This window comes from Spodoptera frugiperda, chromosome 7 (genome assembly GCF_023101765.2).
Source record: "Spodoptera frugiperda isolate SF20-4 chromosome 7, AGI-APGP_CSIRO_Sfru_2.0, whole genome shotgun sequence".
Lineage (NCBI taxonomy): Eukaryota > Metazoa > Arthropoda > Insecta > Lepidoptera > Noctuidae > Spodoptera > Spodoptera frugiperda.
In genome coordinates, this window is record NC_064218.1 from 8,571,451 (window position 1) to 8,597,406 (window position 25,956).

The 25,956-nt window shown below is 40.2% G+C and overlaps 1 protein-coding gene and 10 non-coding genes across 11 annotated transcripts in view; 3 read left to right on the plus strand and 8 right to left on the minus strand.

Moving 5' to 3' along the window:
* LOC118266067 (dynein axonemal heavy chain 10) overlaps positions 1-25,956 on the minus strand; it is a 73,629-nt gene that overhangs the window by 25,695 nt on the left and 21,978 nt on the right. The window contains exons 26-54 of the mRNA XM_050695088.1: positions 25,418-25,606; positions 24,827-24,999; positions 24,249-24,414; positions 23,753-23,911; positions 23,078-23,172; positions 22,432-22,689; positions 21,859-22,018; positions 21,388-21,486; positions 19,378-19,501; positions 18,651-18,835; positions 17,069-17,161; positions 13,239-13,391; positions 11,448-11,603; positions 10,404-10,574; positions 9,851-10,039; positions 8,743-8,875; positions 8,134-8,231; positions 7,372-7,497; positions 6,652-6,829; positions 6,159-6,289; positions 5,318-5,460; positions 4,924-5,016; positions 4,343-4,445; positions 3,657-3,854; positions 2,908-3,052; positions 2,422-2,639; positions 1,331-1,536; positions 760-1,005; positions 49-321 (exon numbers count right to left, since the gene is read on the minus strand). Coding sequence (XP_050551045.1) covers positions 49-321; positions 760-1,005; positions 1,331-1,536; positions 2,422-2,639; positions 2,908-3,052; positions 3,657-3,854; positions 4,343-4,445; positions 4,924-5,016; positions 5,318-5,460; positions 6,159-6,289; positions 6,652-6,829; positions 7,372-7,497; positions 8,134-8,231; positions 8,743-8,875; positions 9,851-10,039; positions 10,404-10,574; positions 11,448-11,603; positions 13,239-13,391; positions 17,069-17,161; positions 18,651-18,835; positions 19,378-19,501; positions 21,388-21,486; positions 21,859-22,018; positions 22,432-22,689; positions 23,078-23,172; positions 23,753-23,911; positions 24,249-24,414; positions 24,827-24,999; positions 25,418-25,606 — 4,661 coding nt within the window. The remainder of the gene's footprint in view (positions 1-48; positions 322-759; positions 1,006-1,330; positions 1,537-2,421; positions 2,640-2,907; positions 3,053-3,656; positions 3,855-4,342; positions 4,446-4,923; positions 5,017-5,317; positions 5,461-6,158; positions 6,290-6,651; positions 6,830-7,371; positions 7,498-8,133; positions 8,232-8,742; positions 8,876-9,850; positions 10,040-10,403; positions 10,575-11,447; positions 11,604-13,238; positions 13,392-17,068; positions 17,162-18,650; positions 18,836-19,377; positions 19,502-21,387; positions 21,487-21,858; positions 22,019-22,431; positions 22,690-23,077; positions 23,173-23,752; positions 23,912-24,248; positions 24,415-24,826; positions 25,000-25,417; positions 25,607-25,956) is intronic.
* Positions 11,770-11,842, minus strand: Trnaa-agc (transfer RNA alanine (anticodon AGC)). The gene has a single exon. It is a non-coding gene; the product is annotated as a tRNA-Ala (tRNA).
* Positions 11,950-12,022, minus strand: Trnaa-agc (transfer RNA alanine (anticodon AGC)). The gene has a single exon. It is a non-coding gene; the product is annotated as a tRNA-Ala (tRNA).
* On the plus strand, positions 12,724-12,796 carry Trnaa-agc (transfer RNA alanine (anticodon AGC)). The gene has a single exon. It is a non-coding gene; the product is annotated as a tRNA-Ala (tRNA).
* Trnaa-agc (transfer RNA alanine (anticodon AGC)) lies at positions 12,899-12,971 on the plus strand. The gene has a single exon. It is a non-coding gene; the product is annotated as a tRNA-Ala (tRNA).
* Positions 13,761-13,879, minus strand: LOC118266546 (5S ribosomal RNA). The gene has a single exon (XR_004782871.2). It is a non-coding gene; the product is annotated as a 5S ribosomal RNA (ribosomal RNA).
* On the minus strand, positions 15,535-15,607 carry Trnaa-agc (transfer RNA alanine (anticodon AGC)). Its single transcript has one exon. It is a non-coding gene; the product is annotated as a tRNA-Ala (tRNA).
* LOC118266542 (5S ribosomal RNA) lies at positions 16,788-16,906 on the minus strand. The gene has a single exon (XR_004782867.2). It is a non-coding gene; the product is annotated as a 5S ribosomal RNA (ribosomal RNA).
* Positions 19,191-19,309, plus strand: LOC118266547 (5S ribosomal RNA). The gene has a single exon (XR_004782872.1). It is a non-coding gene; the product is annotated as a 5S ribosomal RNA (ribosomal RNA).
* Trnaa-agc (transfer RNA alanine (anticodon AGC)) lies at positions 20,697-20,769 on the minus strand. Its single transcript has one exon. It is a non-coding gene; the product is annotated as a tRNA-Ala (tRNA).
* On the minus strand, positions 20,872-20,944 carry Trnaa-agc (transfer RNA alanine (anticodon AGC)). The gene has a single exon. It is a non-coding gene; the product is annotated as a tRNA-Ala (tRNA).

Genomic DNA, 25,956 nt, shown 5'->3' on the forward strand with positions numbered 1-25,956 from the left:
TGCACTGGATCTTATAGAACTACTACAACTTATCACAACAATACTAACCCACTAATCTCAACTTCATTAGTCAAATTCTTCTCGATAGTGAACGGGGTAGTCAATGGGATCCCTCGTTCGAGGACATCGCCCAACCAGTCCTCATATATCATGGTCTGTCTAAAGGAGAAGGAGAAGGGGCCGGCGTAGCTCAAGAACGAAGCTGATAGCAGACAGTTGCCGATCAAACGTGATTGTTCCACGTATAGCGCTGCCAAGTCTTCTGTCCAACGCTTCTGTTCGCTTGATAGACCTGACATCAGCTTGTCTGCGGCGACCAACCTAGATGGAGACAATTTATTGTTAGCAATAGGTTTTATTAGAAGTGAAATCTCCTGGTGTTACGGAAAAAGCTTAAATAGGTTTTTACTTTAGTAAAAGTTTAAATAGGCGTTTAACTTCTATCTAGACTGCAACAGTTTCTTATGATTTTTTTATTAATCGCATGTGGTAGCAAACGAAACACATCATCATAAGCAATCGGCGCTGCCTATGGACGCCAGTACGATGAAACATAAGACGCGTTCGGCGCTCTGTTTGGCCGGCGCGAATGAACCAACTAATCAAAGCGCCGAACGCGCTCTCGTTTCGTTTTCATTCAACGTAAAGCAAACTCGTACTAAGAGTACAGAAGATTACAAATGTATTGCCTTAGTAGTAGTAGTAGTAAAAGCACTTTGTAAACAGTACTACAACACAATAACTAAGACAATGACTCACCGTCGCATCATGATATCAGTTTCCTCCTGCAGTTCCTGCCTCCTCAGCATGGCCGTCTCGTACTTGCGGTTGAGGCCGTCGAGCGTGCGCTGCAACCGATCTATCTCGCGGTTCAATGACGCCAAGTAATTACACGCCTCGGTGTATTCCTTCTCTAGAGCCTCCACTTTGTCTTTCTTTGGCTTCACTTCTTTGTAAACAGCGCAGTAGGCAAGCACGGCGATTACGAACTTTAGTAGACCGTAGCTGGAATAGAGAATTTATTTTTTATATTTAGCTTTAGCTTTTAGTGACCATTGATGAGTAAAGCCTCATCACCACTAAGAACATGTGTGAACAGACATCGCCCGATGTCTCATGTCGCTCGACAAATCTGAAGACGCTTAATAATACGCATACGACAAATTCAATTTCTAAAAACTGTTCAAAAGATTTTCAACTTTACTGTAAAAGTATAAGTTTTATAATTGTATGTACTGATGACTCTTTGACAGACTGACTGTTGACAGAATTAAGTTGTGTACATTCAAATATAAACCTTCTACCATTATACATAAGAATCAAAACTCACCCAGCTTTACTGACTTGTTGCATGGTATCAAGTTTCTTGCTCTTCTTCATATGCGTCTTGACTGCCTTGACCTGTCCTTGCGTGATGAGGTCGCAGTTCATCTCCTGCAGGTTGCGGAGGAAGTTGGGGTCCGCCATCATACCCTTGGCCCCCTTCCAACTTATGTCCTTCACTCCTCGGATTATTGCTACACATTCGCAGACTATCTGGGGTGTGAAAATTTTAAATGTTGGGTAAACCTGTTCACTGTTTTCTAAAATCCAGTGTATATCCGGAGCTGCGGACTATCTAGCGGATTTACCGGGGCTCCGGCTCGAAAAGCAGGAGAAGGAACGGGGTGGTTTTTAGTCAGTAAGAGTCTGACACTCCCTGTCGCCTCGCCCAAGGCGGGAGAAGTCATTGGATGATTTTCCCCCTCAAAAAAAAGTGTATGGATTTTAGAAAACAGTGAACAGTGTTCTCGCCGCCGCGTCTGCGCACGCTGCTCATGAAGATTCCCTCTGTGACTTGAAACTAGTAAAGCTATTTTCCATTAATTTACGCGAGTAAATCTCAAATTTTAGTTATTATAAAAAAATATAGTAATTATAAAAATTATAATTATTTTCTACCTGTTTTCTCTACACAAATTATCCGCTTAACCCTAAAAGTTGGCAAATAGAGAATTCCATATTAAATCCGTCTCTATGTACGATTACATTTAATTGTATGTACTTATAAGTCTAAAAGCAGCAGAACTAGCAGTAAACACATCAATTTTTCATGGTCTCGCCTTGCATATGTTTTTTTTATTTGTATCTTATCGATAGCAGCCATAATGGTAAGCGAAGATGCGGTCTACGATAGAGTGCGCCTGCCCATTCAACATACAGTTTATACTGGTTATGTACATCTAAGTATACTATGTAGGCTACACATCAGCTCTGAGACTAATGCTCGAATACTCAAACGCTACTCAATTTTAAGACGCTCTCAAATGTAGTTCTGTCCCTATCAATTCTTTATAAAATGACAGAGATAGGACGATATTTAAGTGCAACTTAAAATTGAGTAGCGTTTGAGTATTCGGGCGTAAGAAAGATAAAGCTAACCTGCACAGCCTCAGGTGGCGTGGCAAAAGACCGGATCTCAGTGATATCGTTCTTGTCAAGGTCGGCCAGAGCCAGCCTGGCAGCTTCCAAGGCCGGCAGCGCCGCTGACAATACTTCCTCGGCTTCCGCCTTCTCTTCGGATATTATTTTGCTCTGCTCCGTGATCTCTGCTGACTTTATGGACGCTACTGTTTGCTTCGCTGTCGCTGCCGTTGTAGCTGTAAAGGGGGGGGGGGGGGGATTAGTGTATTAGTGGATTTTCTCCTGTGCCACAGGTGCGTTTACAAACATACAATTTACATACTCATGACACCAAAATCCGAAACTGTAAACTGTAAACTGTAATCAAAGAGTTGTTTTGTGTGGGAATCGAACCCGTGTCACGTTGCATGGTAGTCCAACCACCGCGCAAACCGTACAGTTCTCTTGTAGTCGTGCATATCGACGACTCGTGTGGTTTATTATGACAAATACAAAAATACTTACCTTTGGAGATCTCCTTGAGCAAGGTCTCGCATTCTTTCGTCTGTTCAGCTACAATAACTTTCTGTACAGCCAACTTAGCGTTCAAGTCTTCGAGCTGAACATTGGCTTCTTCAATCTTAGCCAATCCACCGATGAGACGCTCGCACTGTAAAGTAATAAGTGTAAATAAGTTAATAGTGTTTAAGGCTCTGGATTTCTGCTGTAAAACTTATAATTTGTGTATTGATGAATTAGAGGTTAAGTTTATATTTTTTATTCACAAGGGCCCAACTAAAACGACTCCACTACAAGGGGGAAAGGGGTGTTACTATAAAGGGGAAGGGGATTGTAGATAAAGTATTACAGTGGTTAAAATTCAGTTGAAGATTGGGAGGTGGCGTCGAATAAACTCATATCTAGCAATAAACCTTTCTTTAGGGGAAGCAATCATTTAATGTCTCCTACCGCCTTTATTGAGGCAAGAGAGAGAGAGAGTTAGGCTCTTACTGACTAAAACAAACTGGTTCCGGCTCCTACTTCTTTTTGAGGGGTGAAATCATCCACTTACTGATCTCGCCTTGGGCGAAGCAAGAGGGAGTGTCAGACTCTACTGACTAAAAACTGATCCCCGTTCCTACTCCTGCTTTTCGAACCGGAGCCCCGGTAAACCCGCTAGGTAGTCCACAGCTCTGGGGCACCTAGACCCATTAGGTTAAGCAACTAGCACCTCGATAAGCTATAGTGACGATGATTCTACAATATTCACTTACCTGAGCAACAATAAAGGCATCTTTCTCCTTGAGCAAGGACAAGTAGTTAGTGAGGAAGTCCATGTAATGTTTGGGCGTGACGTAGTTGTTCCTGCGCAGACGCAGCAGGAACTCCTGCGAGTAGTGCGCCACCGTCATGTGGACGTGGACCACGTGCTCTACTATTATTGGACGAAACTCTTCCGGGATTTTCTCGACCTGAATGTGATTAAGGAGATTGAGTACGATTAGATATGATTATGTAAGAGTTCAGTCTTTATGAGATACTAGCATCTGCAAGCGTCTTCGCCCGCGGTCTTGTGGAATTAAAAGTATGTATACCTATGTCTTATTCTAGATCATAATCTACCTCTGTTCCAAATTTCATTCCAATCTCTTCAGCCGTTTTGACGTGCTTGAGTATCAAACATACACACAAACTCACAAACTTTCGCATTCATTATATTTAGTAACATAGAAGATTTGATGTTATGATATCGTCGTAGTCATCATCTTTTGAATGAAGATGAATGTTATGTTATGTTATGAAGATGTGGAATGTGGATATGATGTCATGGAGTGAGTTTCAAATTAACTTTCGACTTTTGGGCAGTTCGTAATATAATCAGAAATACAAAATAAACTTAAGAACCCAAACGTGAAGCTACTTTATACAACAGAACTGTGTAATAAAACGGTGTACTTACGTCAGCGAGGAATACATTGGCGACGGCTAACAACGCCTGCTTGGGCCACGGGAACTGCCAGTCGATCGTGGTATTGTTCACTAGCCCGGGGAAACTACGGCACCTGGACGTAAAACACAACAATGATTATTATTTTCTGTGGTTTTATAGCTCTAGAGTCTATTTGTGGATGTCATAATAAAAAAACTTCGATAGTTTGGTTGTGAAAATTGAAATACATATATTTTTGTGGTTTAAGCGGGTCAAGAGCAGAAGAATCACCTGATGGTAAGCAACCGCCACCGCTTATGGACACTCGAACTGCCAGAGGCGTTACAAGACCGTTGCCGGCCTTTTGGGGGTTAGGTGTTTAGCGGTTTTGGGGAATCGGGGATTAGAAAGATTAGGAAGTGTGGTAATTGGGCCTCCCATAACCTCACTAACACAACACAAGCATTGTTTCACGTCGGTTTTCAGCGAAGTCGTGATATCACTCCAGTCGAGCCGGACCATTCGTGCCGAAGCATGGCTGTCCCACACTTAAAATTACGATATATAATTACACTAATATTTCTATCTAAAGTAAAGTTGATAATTATTACCTGTTCCTCAATATGTCACCGCTAGGAGACATGGACAGTACAACGTGAAGGTTCTCAGCACATCTCGAGCAGAAGAAGTGCCACACAGAATCCCTGAAATAACCATAATTATGTCAGTAGTACCAAATGTTAACGTGCATGTCAACATTTTATGCAACTTATTTATGTGTAGCATTTCGGGGTTGCTCGGACTATTTTCAAGCTCCACCCGGGCTCCTTACCTATGAGTTACGTACATGACTTACAGACGGTATTTATCAAAAAGTCGTACAAACATTACTTACATTAGTAAGCAACTTTTTTTCCAAGACTCGCAATGGTATTTAGACAAAAACTAAATACAATCAAGAAAGTCCCATAGTAACTACGCAGTAAAGTTCAAAATCGTACTAACTTGCCGACTCCATATCCGGCTTCGTCACTGGCACTGCGGACAGTATTAATGATGGCGTCCTTCTCGTCATCGCCGAACAAAGCGGGAATCATTCCGATCATCAAGATATTGTTGATGAACTCCAGGAAACCTTCTTCAATGATCTGAAGATAACAATACGGGCTGAGTATAAGTGGTACAATACATTTATCACACCACTACACTTACCGCGGGTGTCGATAACAATTATATTTAATAGAGACCGGGCAATAGCGTTATATGATAAGCTTGTACCCTTAGTACGAGTTTGCTTTATGTTTAAAGTAAGTGATCGAAACGAGAGCGCGTTCGGCGCCTTGATTGGTTGGTTTATTCAATGGCCAATCCGAGCTCCAAACACGCATTCGTTTCGATTACTTTAAACGTAAAGCAAACTCACACTAAGGTTATCCTTCTAAGCTGTGATGTCCAACTCGTTTTTCAAGCATGGATATTATGACAAACCCCTTATATTGACTTCTCAATGTCCATGATGACAGTAGGTGAACAGAACTCAGAGGGTCGGCTTCAGAGGGATATTATACAAACACAAACACCACTGTTACTGCACTCACTTATTTATTGTTACCACTTTTTCCCGCTAGGGGGTTTGTTTGTACTCACCGGACGTCAAATTGACGCCGAACCTAACCAAATTGAGGTAACGAAACCATAGCGCGATCTATCTCGATTTTAACCCCATCTATCGAGCGCCATGACAACTCGAATAATAAATAATATTTTTAATACATATTTTGATCGCGCTATGATTCCGTTACTACTCCGAACAGTAGGTAATTACTATTGTTGGCTCAGAAGTTACCTGTGCTGCAGTGAACAGGAAGACAGTTTTCTTATTATCGCAGCCGAGCGCGTTGTATAACCTCTTCATGTCATCTTTGAACGTGTTCTCGTTGTAATTACGCGTTATTACGATCTCGAATATATCGCATCCTGTAAGAATATACCACAATTATATGTATATAATGTATGTTAATGTACCGTCATGCCCACCGAAGGCAGGAGGGTACATTTCACCATCATTTACAATGTAACACCCTGTTTTCATTAATTAGCTATGTTATAAATTTCATGTAATTAGTAGGTTAGGGGAAAAAGGGGGGATTCTTAGTCTCCCCAATCCCCAAAAACCCTTAAATGCAACGCACTGTCCATGGGCGGCGGCGATTGCTTACCATCATGGTGATTCATCTGCTCGTTTACCGGCCGCGGAAGAAGAGAAACATCACGCTAAGATTTATAAGAGTTGAGTAGCAGGTGAAACTGTGCCATGAGTATTTCCATAATGTAGTTACCAGCAGCAAAAGAAGCGAGTCTACAGATGGACTTCTTGCCCGACCCGCCGACGCCGATAATGAGCGCGTTCCCGCGGTCCATGCGCAGGATGCGGTGCGTGCGCGTTAAATGTTCCAGGCAGTCCTCGAACAGGACCACCGACATCTTGCCGATACGGTCGTTGTAGTCGTCCAGGATCTAAATACCAATTACTGGTGAGTGGTGAGGTACTGCTTAGATTGAGGGTGTTTTAGTCTGTTAGAGGAACTTCTTAAAAATATTGTGAAGTAATAACTCGATTGCTGTTCTACCAAAAATCAAAAGGCAGTCTCTGAAGGCATAGGTCATGACGATTAGTGCAAACCATATACCCTTTTTACAGTAAGCGTCCACAGGTCCGCATCGTACGCATTCCGCATGACGTCATCAGTACGCATCGCATGTAGGCATTGCGGATGATGCGGTCCGTACGTTGCGGATCAGTGGACGCGGACGTGGACGCGGACGTGGACGTGGAGTTTCTATACAAGACAAAATAAAATCCGTTGCGTGCGATGCGTTCGATGCGGGCCGATAGACGCGTACCTTAAGGGGTCTTAATGATTGTGTAGTTCAGTGATGATTAACGGAAATACAGAGTGAACATTTTTAAGTATTAAAAAAATACGACTTAAACTTTGACAGATGTGTTACAACATAAAAAGACATGAAGTAACCAACAAATAGCCCTAACGACTCACCTCTTGGAACAAGAAGTAAACAGCTTCATAGTCGAGCAGATCTTCATAGTATCTGATCTCCTCCTCGTCTAGAGCGTTGCGGTAGTCTCCGAATAGAAGCGGGTCGCGGAACACGTACTCTTCCAACTGTTAACAATATTACACTTCACTAATAATACAATAACACTACATCACGACTTTTATCCCCGAAGGGGTAGGCAGAGGTGCATATTACGGCACTTAATGCCGCTATACAATGTATACACACTTTTCACCATTTGTGTTATAAGTCCCTTATAATAGACCCCCTATTATAACAGCCTATTGCCATTAAAAAAATATAATTATAATAAAATACAGCCCAAATAATACTTTGCCTTAGCCGGGAATCGAACCCGAGACGTCCTGTCCGCAGTCCGCAGTTGCGACTCGACCAACGGGGAAGTAATGCAATAATTTTTTTGTCCTTATTTCGCTTGTAGAAGTATTTTCAGCATGCGGTGTTTAATATAGTTTTTTAATCTGATTTATTTCGTTGCGAGATCCATCATTCATGTATTCCTAGGTTTTCATGGTTGTGTCTACTGTAGATCCTGGCTTACAGCAGTTGCTGCGGCATGGGAGGCTGTGGCGGGCTTGAACCACGAAAAATGCGGCACCACCGGGAGGGTGGCCCACGATTAATACTCACGCAAGAGGGGGCAACACAACAACACATACGACAGCTGGCTACTGAGGTATGCAAACAGTTTGATTACTGAAATAAAAAAAAAAGATGTATACCGTATATTCATGTTCAGGCTCGATCTCTTCCTCTTCTTCAACCATTTCTGGCACAGCCATCTCTGGCTCCGGCTTCTGTTCCGGTATCATGCCGAATTCTAAACCAATAGACAACAACTTCAATATTCCAAGGAAGAAGTGTCATAAAGTTATAAGTAACAATCTAACTAAGGTAACACAAATATCGCTTTTGTAAACAAAAAAGAGATGTGAGAGAGTCATGCTTCGGCACTGTTGGACCGGCGCAACTAGAGTGATACCGCAACTTGATAGTATACAGACATAAAACAACCACAGCAACATAGTCAACATAGTCTTGTTAGTACTTTCACAGGCTGTTGATCTTTACGATGATGATAACAATGGCCCTAACAATTGTAGCCCTACAATATTTTTGGTGGATATGGCGATAGTGTGAACCTTTCGTTTATCGTCCAATAAGGAATTAGCTGGTGTCACACAATTGGTCGGCATCAATATTTGACAGCTGCAGTGATTGGACAAAAAAGCTTCTAGCTTCATTAACGTAATTCTGTCACTAACAACAGTAGCCCTCATAGATATGATATTATGGTAGTAGTAGATAGTATGGTAGTATTGGTAGTGTACCGTCAGCTTCCTCATCCTCCTCATTCCTGATTTCCTCCTCCGGCACGACGATCTCCTCAAGTACGACCGGCTCCTCCTCCGGGAAGTACTTCACCACTTGCTCGCGGATGTGACCGCGCATTAGGTCGTTGTCCTGATAAAATGTAATAGTGTGAGAGTTATGGTTTCTTATTACCACAGAATAATATGTACAATAAAGATTCAGTTGAACCTTTTTTCAAGTCGATAAACGTTATCCAATCTATTTTTCTTTTCCTTCTCTACCGTTTACATACATACAACTTAAACTACATAACTAACTTAACTAAGCTTTTTTTTTTAAAGGGGGAAAATCATCCAAAATCTTTTCCCACCTTGGGCGAGGCGAGAAGGAATATCAGGCTTTTACTGACTAAAAACCACCCCGTTCCTACTCCTGTTCTTCGATCCGGAGCCCCGGTAAACCTACTAGGCAGTCCGCAGCTCCGGGTCAGCATCAACCGTACTACTAGTACTCACGCGCGGAACGCGAAGCGCCGTACGCACGGGAACTTAACGAAGTTTAGAGTGTGATTTCAATCATACTTCTCTAAATCTCTATGTTTAAAAATGAATTGCTGTTCGTTAGTCTAGCTAAAACTCGAGAACGGCTGGACCGATTTTGCTAGTATTGGTCTTGAGTTATTTGTGGAAGTCCAGGGAAGGTTTCAAAGGTGAGAACAAAATGTTTGTGGCAGTATGAAGTCTGCCGAGTCAGCTAGTAAACAATAAAATATTTGATGGGGCCCAGTAGGGCCGATGTCTAATCCGGAGTTGCGGAATACCTAGGGGGTTTACCGAGGCTCCGGCTCGACAGGCAGCAGAGTCTGACACTCCCTCTCGCCTCGTCCTGGTGAGAGAAGTCATTTCCATCCTCAAAAAAAAAAAAACACAATAGAATGCCAAATGCTACGAATCTTACATACCTCTTTAACTTCATCAAAAGTTAGCAGTCTTTTCATGCATGCTCGTCGGTTAAGGGTACTTTTAATTTAGCACTTCTTTAATACATCGCCAATCTGGTATCAAAATGTCCGTCTAGGGCGCCCTCTACCGACTATATCTGCCTTGTATATTTAGAACAACGAACCTGTACACTGATCAGTCTGTCACAGATAACCCGCGTGAACTCGTTCCTCCAGCACCTGACGACGCAGCGCTTCTCGCTGAAGTAGTTGGGGTGCGTGAGGCACATGCCGGCCGCGATGCGGGACAGGTCGCGCAGGTTGAAGATGTAGTGGAACTTCGTCGGCGTCGGCGGCAGGTCCACTATTAATATCTGTATGAGGAGTTAAGTTGATTAGGCGTATTTTAGAAGGGTTTAGGGGATTGTAAACTATGTCAGAGGGTCAAAATATTATTCTGGAAAATATCAGTAGCTTTACTAAGTAGTTTAGACTGGAATTTGCTCATTATTCGGCAATAGGCTCATTGTTAATTATAACAGTAAAATTACAATCACAAATGATGAGAAATGAATAGGTATCATAGTTAACCTTGTGTATGTAGCCCTGATGCAATGATGATATTTATTTTTATAATGTAAAAGTACTTCTACTTTATACGCGACGTTGAAGCAAGAAGGATAATTATAATTTTAATAGGAGGGTTTAATATAACTAACAACACTAAAAAAAACCAACCTTATACAGATCTAAGGTCATCTGCACAATCTTATCAACGATGGCCTGTATCTCCTCGGGGAAGATGTCGAAGTGGCCCTTCAGTATGGACGTGTAGATGTGACGTAGTGTGTTCTCCGACGGAAACTGCAGGTTGTATACCGAGAACATCGAGATGAAGCGAGGGTCCACCTGTGTGAGGAAGGCAGAGGTAAATAATCTTCAGATATAAGATCTATTGGATGAAGATACAGGTTATGTAAATGGTATTTCAGACTATCTAACTTTAAATCGTTAATTGTTAAGCAGATGATAATTATAATTGTTAAATTTTGAAGCAAATATCTTTCGTATATTTGACTGCACGGTTGGTGCGGTGGCTGGGCAACTGGCTGCCGCGCAACGGGTAGCGGGTTCGATTCCCGCACGGAGCAACTCTTTGTGTGATCCACAAATTGTTGTTTCGGGTCTGGGTGTCATGTGTATGTGAACTTGTATGTTTGTAAACGCACCCACGACACAGGAGAAAATCCTAAAGTGGGGCAACGTTTTTTAAAAAAAGAAAAGAAAAGTATATTTGAAGACTAACAAAAAAAATAATAATAAAGAAAGAAACACGTTCAATGAAGTCGTAAGAGCACGAACCAACGAGAACGAACAATTTTCAAATGTCTCTCATTTCTGAATGAGAAGGAATGGAAGGAGGGGAAGATTTCCCCTTGTCTCTAAAAATAAATCATGGATAAAAACTCTTATTGATAAAATTATTACAGTAGTAGTAATCTATACTAATATTATAAAGCTGAAGAGTTTGTTTGTTTGTTTGAACGCGCTAATCTCCGGAACTACTGGTCCACATTGAATAATTATTTTTGTGTTGGATAGTGCATTTATCGAGGAAGGCTATAGACTATAAAACATCATGCTATGACCAATAGGAGCCGAGCAGAGCGGGTGAAACCGCGCGGAAGTAGCTAGTAGTAATAATATAATAGAATTCGAGGTTGAATAAGGATATGTGAAGCCTAAATACCACACTGTACAAATTAATAACCAAGTACTTACATCATTTCTCCCACCACCGGCTTTCCCCATAGCAGCGAGGAACCCTACATCCTTGATGTTCTTCCAGTTGAGATCCTTGCCGCGGTCGTAGAAACCTTTTCTTTCAAATAGCAGCTTCAACAGAGCTATGGGCTGCTGAGTACCATACTTGTCCACCTGGGAAGAAATAATAAACATTATGAATAGCATTCATTTATAGACGTTACGTCATCCACATATCTTTTATTTATAGAGCTTTGGTGAAACACTATCACAATAACATAGGATTCTGGAAAATATTGAAAAATAAAATGTATCCTGAAAATAAAAATGTTAAAAGGATTGGAGGCGCCGGGTATCGATCCCGGTACCTCTCGCATGCTAAGCGAGCGCTCTACCATCTGAGCTACGCCCCCTATATGTACAGTCAGCAAAACAAACCATTACTTATGCACTTAAACAATTTCTTAATAAAAAGACATTCACTTTGCCTTGAAAAGTTACTCGTAAAATAAAATAAAATTGGAGGCGCCGGGTATCGATCCCGGTACCTCTCGCATGCTAAGCGAGCGCTCTACCATCTGAGCTACGCCCCCTATATGTAGTAACACTATAATTGTATGTTGCTTTCCAACTAAGTGAATACTTGTCACGGTCAGCAAAATTACTCAACGTGCAGAACGTGACCAATAACACAAGTTAAATGACACGTAGCAGTCAGTCGGTTAAAACTATAATAGATCAAGAGAAAATTGTGTAATAATAATAATAACATAATCAGTTGATTCAAAACTTCATCAAAATTGGATGAGCATCCTTGTCGGTTCAATACTGTATGCATCATATTAAAACTCACGCATGTGCTACATGGGTATACGCAGAAACTACATGTATTCCTCACCTTGTCAATCTTTTCCTTATGCAAGCCTATAAAAAGATAGTCTATGTCTAATTAAAAATACCCGATTCCGGGTTACCGAGACTCCAGCTCAAAGCTGATGTAAGAACGGGGTGGTTTTAAGTCAGTGAGAGTCTGACACTCTCTCGGTTCACCCAAGGCGGGAGAAGACATAGGATGATTGACCCCCCATAGAAAAAAAAATTAAGTTTAGTTCTATTATATGTAGGTAATACTTTCACCGTTCAACAACTAGTTCGATAATACGTTGTCCGCTAAATCTCGAAACTGGTTTATGTCATACAATTGGTTCAATTACTTGCCCTCAAGGTAAAAGTCAATGTCTTTTCAAAGGTGAAACGCGATATAAGATAGTTTGTTTTGCTGACTGTACATACAGGGGGCGTAGCTCAGATGGTAGAGCGCTCGCTTAGCATGCGAGAGGTACCGGGATCGATACCCGGCGCCTCCAATTTTTATTTTGTTTTACTGTTCCAAGGCAAAGTGAATGTCTTTTTATTGAGAAATTGTTTAAGTACACAAGTAATGGTTTGTTTTGCTGACTGTACATATAGGGGGCGTAGCTCAGATGGTAGAGCGCTCGCTTAGCATGCGAGAGGTACCGGGATCGATACCCGGCGCCTCCAACTATTTTTATAAATTTTGTCATGAACTCATCATTTTGCTTAAAATATGTACGAGTATTTAAGATACCTAATAAAACTTATTTCTCCGAAGCGTCGAGATGGTCCATAGGTAACGCTGATTGCTTACCATCTACTCATTCAAAGTCCATAAAAAAGACACGTGAAAAACTGCGATTAAATGCTTAACTACGGGTTGCCAATGATGCATCCAGACCTGTCAGAAATCGCACCTATTTATAAAGAACAAGTAGCCAACATACTACTTACAATAGGCATATTCATATCATCAATGAAGACCAGCATCTTCTTCCCCACTGGGGGGCCGAATGTGTCCTTAGTTCGCTTTTCTACCACCGACTCCAAGTTGCGCTGGACGTCCATCGACGATGTTCGAGATGAGAAGTTCATTTGTTGGACCAACTGGGAATGTTAAAGGTGTATTAGAATATATTAAATTACCGTTTTCTCTGACCATTCCTACAATATGTCTTGAATTGTTATCCAGAGTGAGGGAGCACCGAAACTAACAACCTGTACTGTTAGGTGTCAGCTTGATGACAACTAAAATGTCCTTAAGTGTCTCTTATCTTAGCCCTAACTGGGTGAGTAATTAGTGAAAATGGCCCTAATGGTCAATTTTGATTGATTTTGTTAATTGATTGTGTTTTCAGGAAGTCGATCTCCCGATATCATTGCGCAAGAACAGTTTCCTATAAGGTCTGCAACGCATTTGTGATACCTCTGATGTTTGAGGCTAGGTAAAAAAAAAATTATAAATAGACAGCAAAAAGTCAACGTCACGCGGTATTCCCAGGCGGTCACCCATCCAAGTACTGACCGCGCCCGATGTTGCTTAACTTCGGTGATCGGACGAGAACCGGTGTTTTCAACATGGTATGGACGTTGACGATAGTGGGGTAAAATTTCACAGTCAGTACTTAGCATTGTCAGAGTCAAAGATATTAACATCTATTTCTTCTGCCTATTCTTTCAGAATACAAACGGCGTGTTGTTACATTAAAAAATTTTAACATCATATTTGTTGTTCAATATTTGTCATATAAGTTTATAAATTTATTTAAAATTTTTTTATATTAATAAACAGGTGTGTGGGAACAGTCAGCATCTAAAACTAATTCAGGGTAGCTTCTTTCCGGAGCCGCCTACCCAGCAGATTGTCGGATCTTTGGCTCGAAGAGCAGGAGTAAAAACGGGGTGGTGTTTAGTCAGTATCCGTCTGATACTCTCTTTCGCCTTACCCAAGACCGGTGAAGTCATTAGATGATTTTGCCCCATTAAAAAAGGGAACTACTTAAATAAATAGAAGATTTTTGAGCGAATACAATAGTTATCAATTTGACTGTATACATAAAATGTAATCAAATAAAATAAACAAAAGGTCTGATTGCAAAGATACACAATTGGTACACAACGATTTATTTAGTGAACAATAAAATTACAAGAGAACAATAGAAGCAATTAATATATGTACATAGAAACACTGATTGCACTGTTTGTATGGATAGCACAATATTTTGGGCACGACATTGATCACAAAACCTGTCGTTTTCAAATATGAATAACATTAAAGATGCGGGAAATCATTCGAAAATATCCGATATTTATAACAAATATCAAAATATCGGGTATTTATGATATTATGTCAAGTCTGATATAGATCCACTTTTATGAATATCATGTTGATATTTTATATTATTGTTTAAATATTTTTTTAAATGTTTTACATAAACATAATCAATTACTTTAAAAAAAAACAATGTTTTTAATGGTTTATTTGTATAAGTGTGGGAGAGCCATGCTTCGGCGCGAATGGGCCGGCTCGACCGGAGTAATACCACGGCCTCACAGAAAACCGATGTGAAACAACGCTTGCGTTGTGTTTCGTTGTGTGAGTGAGGTTACCGGAGGCCCAATTCCCCCCTTCCCAATCTTCCCCATCCCTATTCCCGAACAACAACCCTTAAATTCCTAACTCCCAAAAAGCCGGTAACGCACTTGTAAAGCCTCTGGTGTTTCAAGTGTCCATGGGCGGCGGCGATTGCTTACCATCAGGTAATACGTCTGCTCGATTACCGGCATGTCCCATAAAAAAAAAAAAAAAGTAAGGGCTTAAAATCTGACAAGTGAATCACAAACATGAAATCTTCAAGATCAGGTAAAATTGTTATATATCACAAAAAGTCATTGGGTGTAATATATCGGATATATCATGATATATCATTGATAATATTCTTCGAACCCTGTTTCAGAGTTACACATATGACTTCATTCAGCAAGAATTTTGCTTAACGAACTACCAAAAAAAAAATTGTTATTTTGATGGCATATGTTGCATATTTAAAAACCATTTTTATTTAAATGACACGTTGTTCCGTAAATGTTCGCCACCTCTCGATAGTAGTCATTAGGGAAGGCATCTTGTGGCTGATATTTTCATTAAAATAAAACAAAACGAAAAGTGGCATGGTAACTCGTAATAAACAAACAATTGAATTAGAATATCAAAAAAAGAAAAAAAAGAATAATTCACAAAAAGTGAGTTTGGAGGCGCCGGGTATCGATCCCGGTACCTCTCGCATGCTAAGCGAGCGCTCTACCATCTGAGCTACGCCCCCGATGAAAGTGTGGGCTCAAATAGCGAGTCACATTCTTGAACGAATGGAAAGGACCAGTTTTATTTTCGTAAGACAACCTCGGTGCGTGGTGCGTGTGACACGGTTTTAAAATAGCTGAGTGAGCTTTCGCAATCACTGCTCAGTAGACATAATACGGAACTGATTGTTTAAAACTGTTAATCTTTATGTAGGTATAGGTATTTATTGATTTATTATAAGATATCAACAATAAAGATAAAAAGAGTTTATTTTATATTATTTTTATAGTTTATTTATTTATAGAAACACAAAATTAAAAAAAAATACACAGATACAGATTAGTGTTTACATCAATAAAAGAGATCTTTTACACATATCTTATTATTGATTATAGACACAGATTATCTTTGACACATTATACTTGAATCCAGTGCATACACAATATTCATATAGGTACAATGTGTGTCCCAGCCAGTTAGTACCTACAGTTTGGTGATAAGGTTTATTTTTTACTAGCTTCTGCCAGCGGCTTCGCCTGCGTTCCTGTGGGATAAAATGTAGCCTATGTGTTATTCCAGACCATAACCTATTTCTCAATTTTGCCGTGATTGAGTAACAAACATACACATAAACAAACAAACTCACGAACACTTTCGCATTTACAATATTAATAAGATTAATCCATTGCATCCTTATCGGTGTATGTAATGTAGGTAGATGCAAACGCGACAGTTGAGCAAAGTGTCTTTTTCTCCGGTTGATTTCTAGGTCTCGGGTTCGATTTCTAGGTTGGGCAAAATGTACTTGTTATGGGGATTATCACTACCTCCTAGCATGAAGATATAAATAAATCCCAGTGCATGGCAATAAATTGAATTACCTCTTATTACATGATAAGTAAGTTTAAAATTGTATATTTATATGCACCTTTGCCTACCTCTTTAGAGACCAAAAGGCAAAAATGTATAAGATTGCTACCTGATAGAATTCACTTGCAAATAACAACAACGAATATTGAACGCATATTTACGCGTGAATATGTATGCGCATAGCGTGATTTTAATTTCGCTTTGCGCATGTGTTTTCATGTGATTATGAACCGTGGTAAATAAAATCAATGATTTAAGTTCGTACAAAATCTAAATAGCATATGAACAGTCATTTTAAACATTGAACATAGTTTTGTAAGAAAAGGGTAAAAAGTCAACGTCACGCGGTGTTCCCAGGCGGTCACCCATCCAAGTACTGACCGCGCCCGATGTTGCTTAACTTCGGTGATCGGACGAGAACCGGTGCTTTCAACGTGGTATGGACGTTGACGATGGATGTCTCGAAATTAAAAAGTAGTATAGACTGACGACTGTTGATGAAACGAAAGAGGTATGTATGTATGTATGTATGTTCTATTATCTCTGCCTACCCCCATGAGAGAGTGCCGTGATGTTATGTATGTATCAACTAAAGTTATAGTAATGTACTTACATATTTCTCAGGCGGTAATCCTCGTAAGAAGTTAGTGACTATGGCAGTTTTCGATGTCCCAGTTTCACCAACCAGTAGGACGGGCCGTTCAACCTATTGATAACGTGTAGATTAGTTTGTAAGATAACAGATTTGGTCTCTTAAGTCGGTAGTAGACGATACGTCTTAAGATTTCATCAGTGAGCTTATGAGCATTTAAATTAACACTACTAATACAGCTAGAGAATATGTCTTCTATTTCATCTAATAAACAGCTATTGTATTAATAAACCACACTGAAAAGCTAAAAGATAAAGAATAGCCAGATAAGATGTCTCAATGAAACAATAAAGTAAGTTATTATTGCCAACTTCTGATACTTCATAATAGCAGTAAAAAGACAAAAGCAACTTTAAAAGCCTCAACATAAAGTACTTTTATCAATTTAGACTCTCTATGATCTTGATGATCAGGTGAATGGATGAACTGGTGTCTACAGTAGGGACTAGAATAGCTGGGAAATTCATCTCTCTATCGTGTACAGCTAAAATATACCTAAATAGCTAATGCATAAAGTACATTTAAGATCTTATGTCCTCCATGCTAGCTGAGAACTTCATCTTTCTATTATGCACGACTTCTGATATAAAATAGTCCTTAATATCTACTACATAAGGTACATTTAACAACTTACGCCCTCCATGATTTAGCCAGGTCAATCGTAAGGTATCTGAAGTAGGGACTAGTATAGCTGGGAACTTCATCTCTGTCGTGTACAGCTAATATAGACCTCAAGATCTACTACATAAGGTAAACAATAACTCACGCGCTCCATGATCTTGATGAGCCAGTTCAATCGCAAGGTATCTCTTCATGTCTGTCGTGTGCAGCTAAAATAGACCTCAATATCTACTACATAAGGTACACAATAACTTACGCCCTCCATAATCTTGATGAGCCAGGTAAATCCAAAGGTATCTCTTCATCTTTGTGGTGTACAGCTAAAATAGACCTCAACATCTACTACATAAGGTACACAATAACTTACGCCCTCCATAATCTTGATGAGCCAGTTCAATCGCAAGGTATCTCTTCATGTCTGTCGTGTGCAGCTAAAATAGACCTCAACATCTACTACATAAGGTACACAATAACTTACACACTCCATAATGTTGATGAGCCAGTTCAATCGCAAGGTATCTCTTCATGTCTGTCGTGTGCAGCTAAAATAGACCTCAATATCTACTACATAAGGTACACAATAACTTACGCCCTCCATAATCTTGATGAGCCAGGTAAATCCAAAGGTATCTCTTCATCTTTGTGGTGTACAGCTAAAATATAGCTTAATCTCTACTACATAAGGTACATAATAACTTACACCCTCCATGATTTTGATGAGCCAGTTCAATCGCAAGGTATCTCTTCATCTCTGTCGTGTATAGCTAAAATATACCTTAATCTCTACTACATAAGGTACACAATAACTTACGCCCTCCATAATCTTGATGAGCCAGGTAAATCCAAAGGTATCTCTTCATCTCTGTCGTGTACAGCTAAAATAGACCTCAACATCTACTACATAAGGTACACAATAACTCACGCCCTCCATGATCTTGATGAGCCAGGTCAGTCGTAGTGTGTCCACGGTGGGCACCAGTATAGCTGGGAACTTCATCTCCCTATCGTGGATATACTCAGGTACCAGCCACTCCCACGCCTCCCAGGTCTTGGTGGTAAGTTCCAGACAATAGTCGTATAGAGTCGGGAAGCCCATTGGGAAGTGTTCTGCGAAAATTGTAGTAGGTGTTATAGTTGGGTCATTACAAACGTGTGAACTGTCATTAAGTATTTTTTATCAGATCTCTCGCTCACACTTATGCGAGTTGTGCGGGATAGTTACATTTATAGTTCGCACGTTTGTAGTGGCCTATGTATAGTAGTAGAGTAAACTTCTTTATTGATGTTTTTATCAACAGAGTCTGCATTATGCTATAGATTATTTACATTGATAATCTACTGTTCGCTAGAATGATGAAACATAAAATGAATTGGGTATTGTATCAGGTTTATCCTTCCAGCATAATTCTAATAAGAAATTCTATACACATCGATTGTGCAGCCAATTTACGCCACACCAATCGTCAACGTCCATACCACGTTGAAAACACCGGTTCTCGTCCGATCACCGAAGTTAAGCAACATCGGGCGCGGTCAGTACTTGGATGGGTGACCGCCTGGGAACACCGCGTGACGTTGACTTTTTGCTTTTTATCTATATTAACAACATTTTACTCTAATTTCTTCTCTAGTTAAATAAACTTTATTACTTGTCGTAGCCTTCTTCTCCAGTACATCTTCTACGAGCATCATTGGGCACGCTTTCTTGATGTATACGTCGAAGTCGAAACGACCATCGTCTATGATAGTGGCCCCAAGGCTGTTGTACATTGACTGGAACAATACCAAAACTTTACTAATGTGCGATGCAGTTGTACAACAGCTAAACAGTTTGCTTATTCCCGCGCCAGACATGCGCGTACTTGCTTGTTCATTGTTCATATTGTGTGGCAGAAAAATAGCATCTAATGTCCTTTTTACCACACAATGTGAAAAGCTTGTACGCGCACGTCTGGCGCCGTCATTATGTCGGATCATTATACATTTATTTTAAAAGCTACAGAGAGAGGCCATGGTGACCACTACCACCCTGGTTTGGTTCTCGCGTCTTGCATTGGTTCAGGAATTTAGGCAAATAGGTTTTTTTTTACTTTATTTAATGGCAGTTATAAATGATAGCAAAATGATTTAGTTTTATATTTGTGGTTTATGTCTTACTTTAGTTTATGTTTAGACTTAGTGTCTTAAGTGAAAGAAGAAAATAAAAAACTAAAAAACCCGACTGCGTTTCTTTATAATATTAAAATGAAAAAACCCTAAAACAAGAAAGTAATCGTAAAATTTAAGCAGTCGGGACCCATTCTAGAAAGCAAGCCGTATGTGCCCTCACAAAGTCTTTATATTTAGAATGGGTCCCGACTGCTTAAATTTTACGATTACTTTCTTGTTTTAGGGTTTTTTCATTTTAATATTATAAAGAAACGCAGTCGGGTTTTTTAGTTTTTTAAATTACTTTTTTTATTTATTTATTTTTAGTTTTATTATTTTTTCATTTTGATATATCTAGTGTCACTCTGACAGTAAATACGAATCAAACGACCCCTATAAAGCGGAAATCCATCGAGTCGTTCAGGCTAGAGAGTGAGCAATATTCGAATTTGACGCCAAAAATCCGCCATTTTGTTTTTTTATTAATTTTGATATATCCAGTGTCACTCTCACAGTAAATACGAATCTAACGACACCTCTCAAGTCAAAATCCGTCAAGCCGTTTAGGCTAGAGAGTGAGAAATATTCGAATTTGGCGCCAAAAATCCGCCATTTTGTTTTTTTATTATTTTGATATATCCAGTGTCACTCTCACAGTAAATACGAATCTAACGACACCTCTCAAGTCAAAATCCATCAAGCCGTTTAGGCTGCAGAGCGTGCCAAACAATTATACATATGTACATACATACATACATACATACATACACTCGAAAAACATAACCCTCCTTCTGGCGCAGTCGGGTAAAAAGAAAATAGTTGGAGGCGCCGGGTATCGATCCCGGTACCTCTCGCATGCTAAGCGAGCGCTCTACCATCTGAGCTACGCCCCCGATGTGTACAGTCAGCAAAACAAACCATTTCTTGTGCACTTAAACAATTTCTTAATAAAAAGACATTCACTTTGCCTTGCAAAAGTAAAACAAAATAAAAATTGGAGGCGCCGGGTATCGATCCCGGTACCTCTCGCATGCTAAGCGAGCGCTCTACCATCTGAGCTACGCCCCCGATACATTCACTCTTCGAAATTTGTCACCGAGTCAGAAACAGAACAATATTTTATTAATTTACAACATTATAAGCACGTACTATTGATACGTGTTACCTTGAAATCTTATGTAATAAAACATGTGCTCTAAATTATCTGATAATAATGACTTATCTAATGTGTAGTATCAGTTATTTAATGAGACATTAGCTACTGTAATCTTCTCGTTGTTTGAATCACTATTTTTCAAGCGAGAGGGAGTGTCAGGCTCTTACTACTAACACCCAGTTTCTACTACTGCATTTTAAGGTGGAGCCTCGGTAACTTTGTCTCTACCTACGCCCATGGAAGACAGGCGTGAGGTTATATATGTAAAAGTAACTACTAGATACACTCCTCTTTCCTCTATCTAGCTCCACGACAAAGAAAGGGTGTGATATAAAATTATGTTTATTTAACTTACCACCATGAACACGCATTCGACGACCGTCCTATCAATTTCTTCATTAGCGTCCTCCCTATTCGGTAGCAGCCCGCTTATCATGTAGCATAACTGCACCACCTGTACATATTCAACAATAGTAGAATAATTTGGAAATTGTAATAAAAAATGACTGCCTCGTTGGTCAAGTGGTCCCAAGTGCGACTGTCGGTCAAGCGGTCTCTGATTCGATTCCTGGGTAGGACAATGTGTTACTGGACTTTTTTCGGTTTTTTGAAAATTTCTCAGTGGTGGTACGGAGTCTAGAATTGGGTCCAGCTTCATAATATGGCACCATGTAGGTAGGTAAAAAAGTGGGTGTACATTGTATAGCGGCATTATGCGCCGTAATGTGTACAAACGAGCAGCTGGATCGCTTGACGATAAACGATAAGCGCTTTTCAATAGAAATGCCGTACGTCTTATGTCTATAAGAAGTATACTGGTTCTAACCAGGTTTAGTGGAGTCTGTGGTACGATAGTCTTGAGCGGAGTCTGTTGCTGCAGCCCGAACATGCCGAAGATGATGTAGTTGATGGCGCCCGTCACGTAGTGGTCGAACATGCCGTTCAATTGCTCACGCTCTTCTTCGTTGTTGCGACAGCGCAGCCATCTGTGTGAGCTCGGTTTTAGTATATTTCATTTCATAAAATAATTCAGAAATAAATATAAAAATTGTAAAAAAAAATACAGGAAAGAAAGCTAGATTAAAAAAAAAAACTAAGATGCTGCGATTTATAAGCACTCATCTTAAGTACCTTTTTCCTCAATCAATAAACAACACTTATTTATTAAAGTATAAGTCAACTAGACTAACTACAAGAACTGTTAGAGAGTGGAATTCTTTGCCAGAATCTGTTTCCTGATGGGTATAGGTGTAACCTGGGTGTCTTCAAGGCCCGAGTGAATAGGTTGCTCATGGGCAGACGTGCTCAATCGTAGGCCGCATCATCACTTACTACCAGGCGAGATAGCGGCCAAACGTCGAACCATCAAATATAAAAAAAAAAATGTTAAAGCACTAACCTGTCCCAATACGGTTGGTATCCCAAATTCTTAGGATCCACAAACACCATGCCGGCTCTAGACACGGTAGCAGGGGACGCATAGTTCAGGTCCCCCACTTCGAAGAGTAGGGAACAGTATGGGGCTAGACGTATCCTCTCGCCATTGGCCAAGGTGAGCAGCTTATTGTCATCCATTACGGAGTTCATGTTCTCAATCCATAGGGCGTCTACGTCACCGTCGAATAAGGAATAGCGACGTTCATCTTTTTCTGCTGGTCTGGTAGAAAAATGGTGAAGAATAAAAAGAATGAGTGATTGTTAGGCGTAATCAAAGTTTTTAGACGATTTTAGACTTGGTATTTTGTGAATGATTTGTTTTAGGTATAAGGTCATAAAACATCTCTCAAAATAATTCCAACGACAATGAAAAATTAACCTTATTGTGTTAAGTGCAATTTTACGCTTTCAATGACTGTCGAATCTTGGAAAAATTATTAAATTTATATTTAGCTTCTTTTTACCTAACTACGGCGAAGCAAAAGGGGCCTTTTGATTGATAGTGAGACGTACATACTACACACCTCACGCCTATCTCCCATGAGGGTAGGTAGAGACTATGGAACTCCTATACTATGTATACTTGTGTAAAATTATGTCACAAATACCTGTTCATTTCTCGGAATATTTTGGAGTATAAACCGTCAGTCCAGTCTCTGGTAACAGGATCCAAAATTCCATACAGTTCTATTACTGAACATGCCTGTGGAAGGAAATATTTGTTAACGCATTATTCAAGGTTTTATAGAGGGTGAGGGCGCCTTAGGTGGAAGTTCGTCAACATGAATGTTGTTGATTGGAGGTATGTAGTTTTAATTCAGCTCTTCAACATGTCACTATCTATATACTCATCTATAAAGTTGAAGAGTTTGTTTGTTTGAACGCGCTAATTTCTGGAAGTACTGGTCTGATTTGAATCATTATTTTTGTGTTGGATACTACTATATACTGCATTTGTCATGAAAGGCTATTAGCTATGAACATTACGCTATGACCAATACGAGCGGGACGCGGAAGTAGTTTGGTTATAAAGAGATTGCTGAATGCAGATAAAGCAAGACAGGGTACGAGGCTTTTTTTAAGGGGGGAAAATCATCCAATGTGTTCTCCCGCCATGGGCGAGGCGAGAAGGAGTGTCAGAGTCTTACTGACTAAAAACCACCTTGTTCCTACTTCTCACTCCGGTAAACCCACTACGTAGTCCGCAGCCCTGGAGGGTACGAGTAGGCTAGTGTCACAAAGTTTTTAGCAAAATCGTTCAACGATGTAAATCATAGTCTTACCTTAGGATTGAGCACAGTAAGTTTAGTAGGCAGCCCCATCAGTGTCTGCGACTTGACGATAGTGTGCAGTATGACGGTCTTGCCCCCACCCGTGGGACCCACCAGCATGGTGCAGTGGCGGGTCATCATCGTCTCGTACAGCTGTACCACTTTGTCCACCTGGAGTAGGATAGTACAGTAATGTATTTATTATTGGTTGATGATGCATTTTAGTGACATTAGAATGGACTCTGAGGGTGGTTTATCTACAAGAGATGTGTTATGTAGGTATAATATGAAGATTGAATAGCTAAGATGTGAAACTATGTGATCGTTTCCACTGATACTAAACTATGTAGCTGTGCGAGGAAGATGTGTAGTGCACACATCCATAGCACGCATCCATAGTACGCATCCATAGCACGTATCTTTCCATATAAAAAACAGCTTAACTGAGTCCACCAGTGCTAAGCTATGTGTACCATGATTGGTGGAAGCCAGACGTTATTTTACTAACTTGATGAGCCAGCACGATATAGCCGTCTCTCTCCAGTACTTCAGTGACCGCAGCGTTGAAGTCTGGGTAGCCCACGCGTGGACACTCCAGCCCAGGGAACAGATCCTTGATCAGACCCAGGAACAATGGCACGTCTTCAAACACGAACTTTGGATTGTTCATGTCCCTGAGAGAAAGAATTGGATAGGTTAAAGGTATTGTATAATTTTTGTGTTGTATATTTTTCAATTTAATAGTAATATTTAAAGGATATCTTGTTATTTACTCTGAAATTAGTCAACAGAAAGCTTAGTACGAGTTTGTTTTACATTTAACGAGATCGAAACGAGAGTGAATTTGGCGCTTTGATTGGTTGGTTCGTTCTCATCGGCCAATCAGAATGCCGATCGCGCCCTCGTTTCGTTTTCGTTCTGGATGGATCACTCCTATGGCAATGGGTAAATAAAAATCACACGTATCCATATCTGGTGATCTGAATGTCTATAGGCGGCAATAATCACTTACCATCAGGCAGTCTACCTGCTGGTTTGACTACAATTCCAAAAATTATACCTATAGATCCTAAATATGCACTATACCTGAGTGCCCTCATAAGCACCATAATCTCACTGAGCCCGGGCGAGTCCCTGCGCAGTTTCCCCGCCATCCGCAGCACTGCCGTGAGGGCCCGCAGGCCCCAGTCGTAGTGCGACTGCTTCGACAGTTGTTGCTGCGCCACGTGGTACAGCACTGTCATCTTCTTTGCTAGCACCTGTGGGGGATTGGAGACTTTAATCCCCGTTTTCACCAACCTTTCTTCTAAGCTAATATAGGTGAAGGGCAGTAGCAATAGCATTCTATCTACGATTGCTAGCAGGCTTGGTTGTGCATTTTGTGAATCACTGTTGCAGAGTGTCGGCAGCATCTGTCATGGCGCAGCAGTCATATATGTCACACTACTACTGCAGTTAAGTTTGTAGGTTAAGTTTGTGTGTGTGATAATATCTTACAAACATAGTGTATAAGTCAAATTGTCGCTAATAAAAACTATAAGTCATATTACTTGAAAATAAATAAAAATAAGAAGAGGTTTGCGACTGGTTTGATGTGAGACTCGGGTACTTTTATTAAAATTCACTGTCGATTGAAAAAAACTTTTACAGAACTAAAACTATAAAATGAAACCTCACCTTAGCAGTAAGAAATCCATCAGAGAACAGTGAGATCTGGCAGATGAGCTCCAGGTCGGGCAGGATGCAGACGACCGGCCTGAACAATGCCTTCACAGACTCCGGCAACTCCGTGCGCCCCGCGTACCCAGGGTTCATGGTGATGAAGATACCCACTTTGCTGTCCATCGCTATTTCTTGACCTTCAAACTGTAGTAGGAAATAGAAATATATTTGTTAGAGCAATCGATTTTAAGTTAAATGAGTATTGTGGCGTCTAAATTTGAGGTGGGTAGGAACGTGAAAATTCACGCGCGCAGTTCGTGCGTGAGATACTTGAAGCGCATTGGTCAGATGTGGACGCAGCATAAGATTTAAGATGAAGAAGAATGGACATGAATGCATGTAATTTTATTATTTAATGAAGTAATCTAAGAATATTTTACGCTTAACGAAATCGAAACGAGACCCCATTCGACGGTTTAATTGGTTGGTTCATTTGCAATCAGTAAATCAAAACGCCGAACGCTCTCGTTTCGTTTTCGTTCAACGTAAAGCAA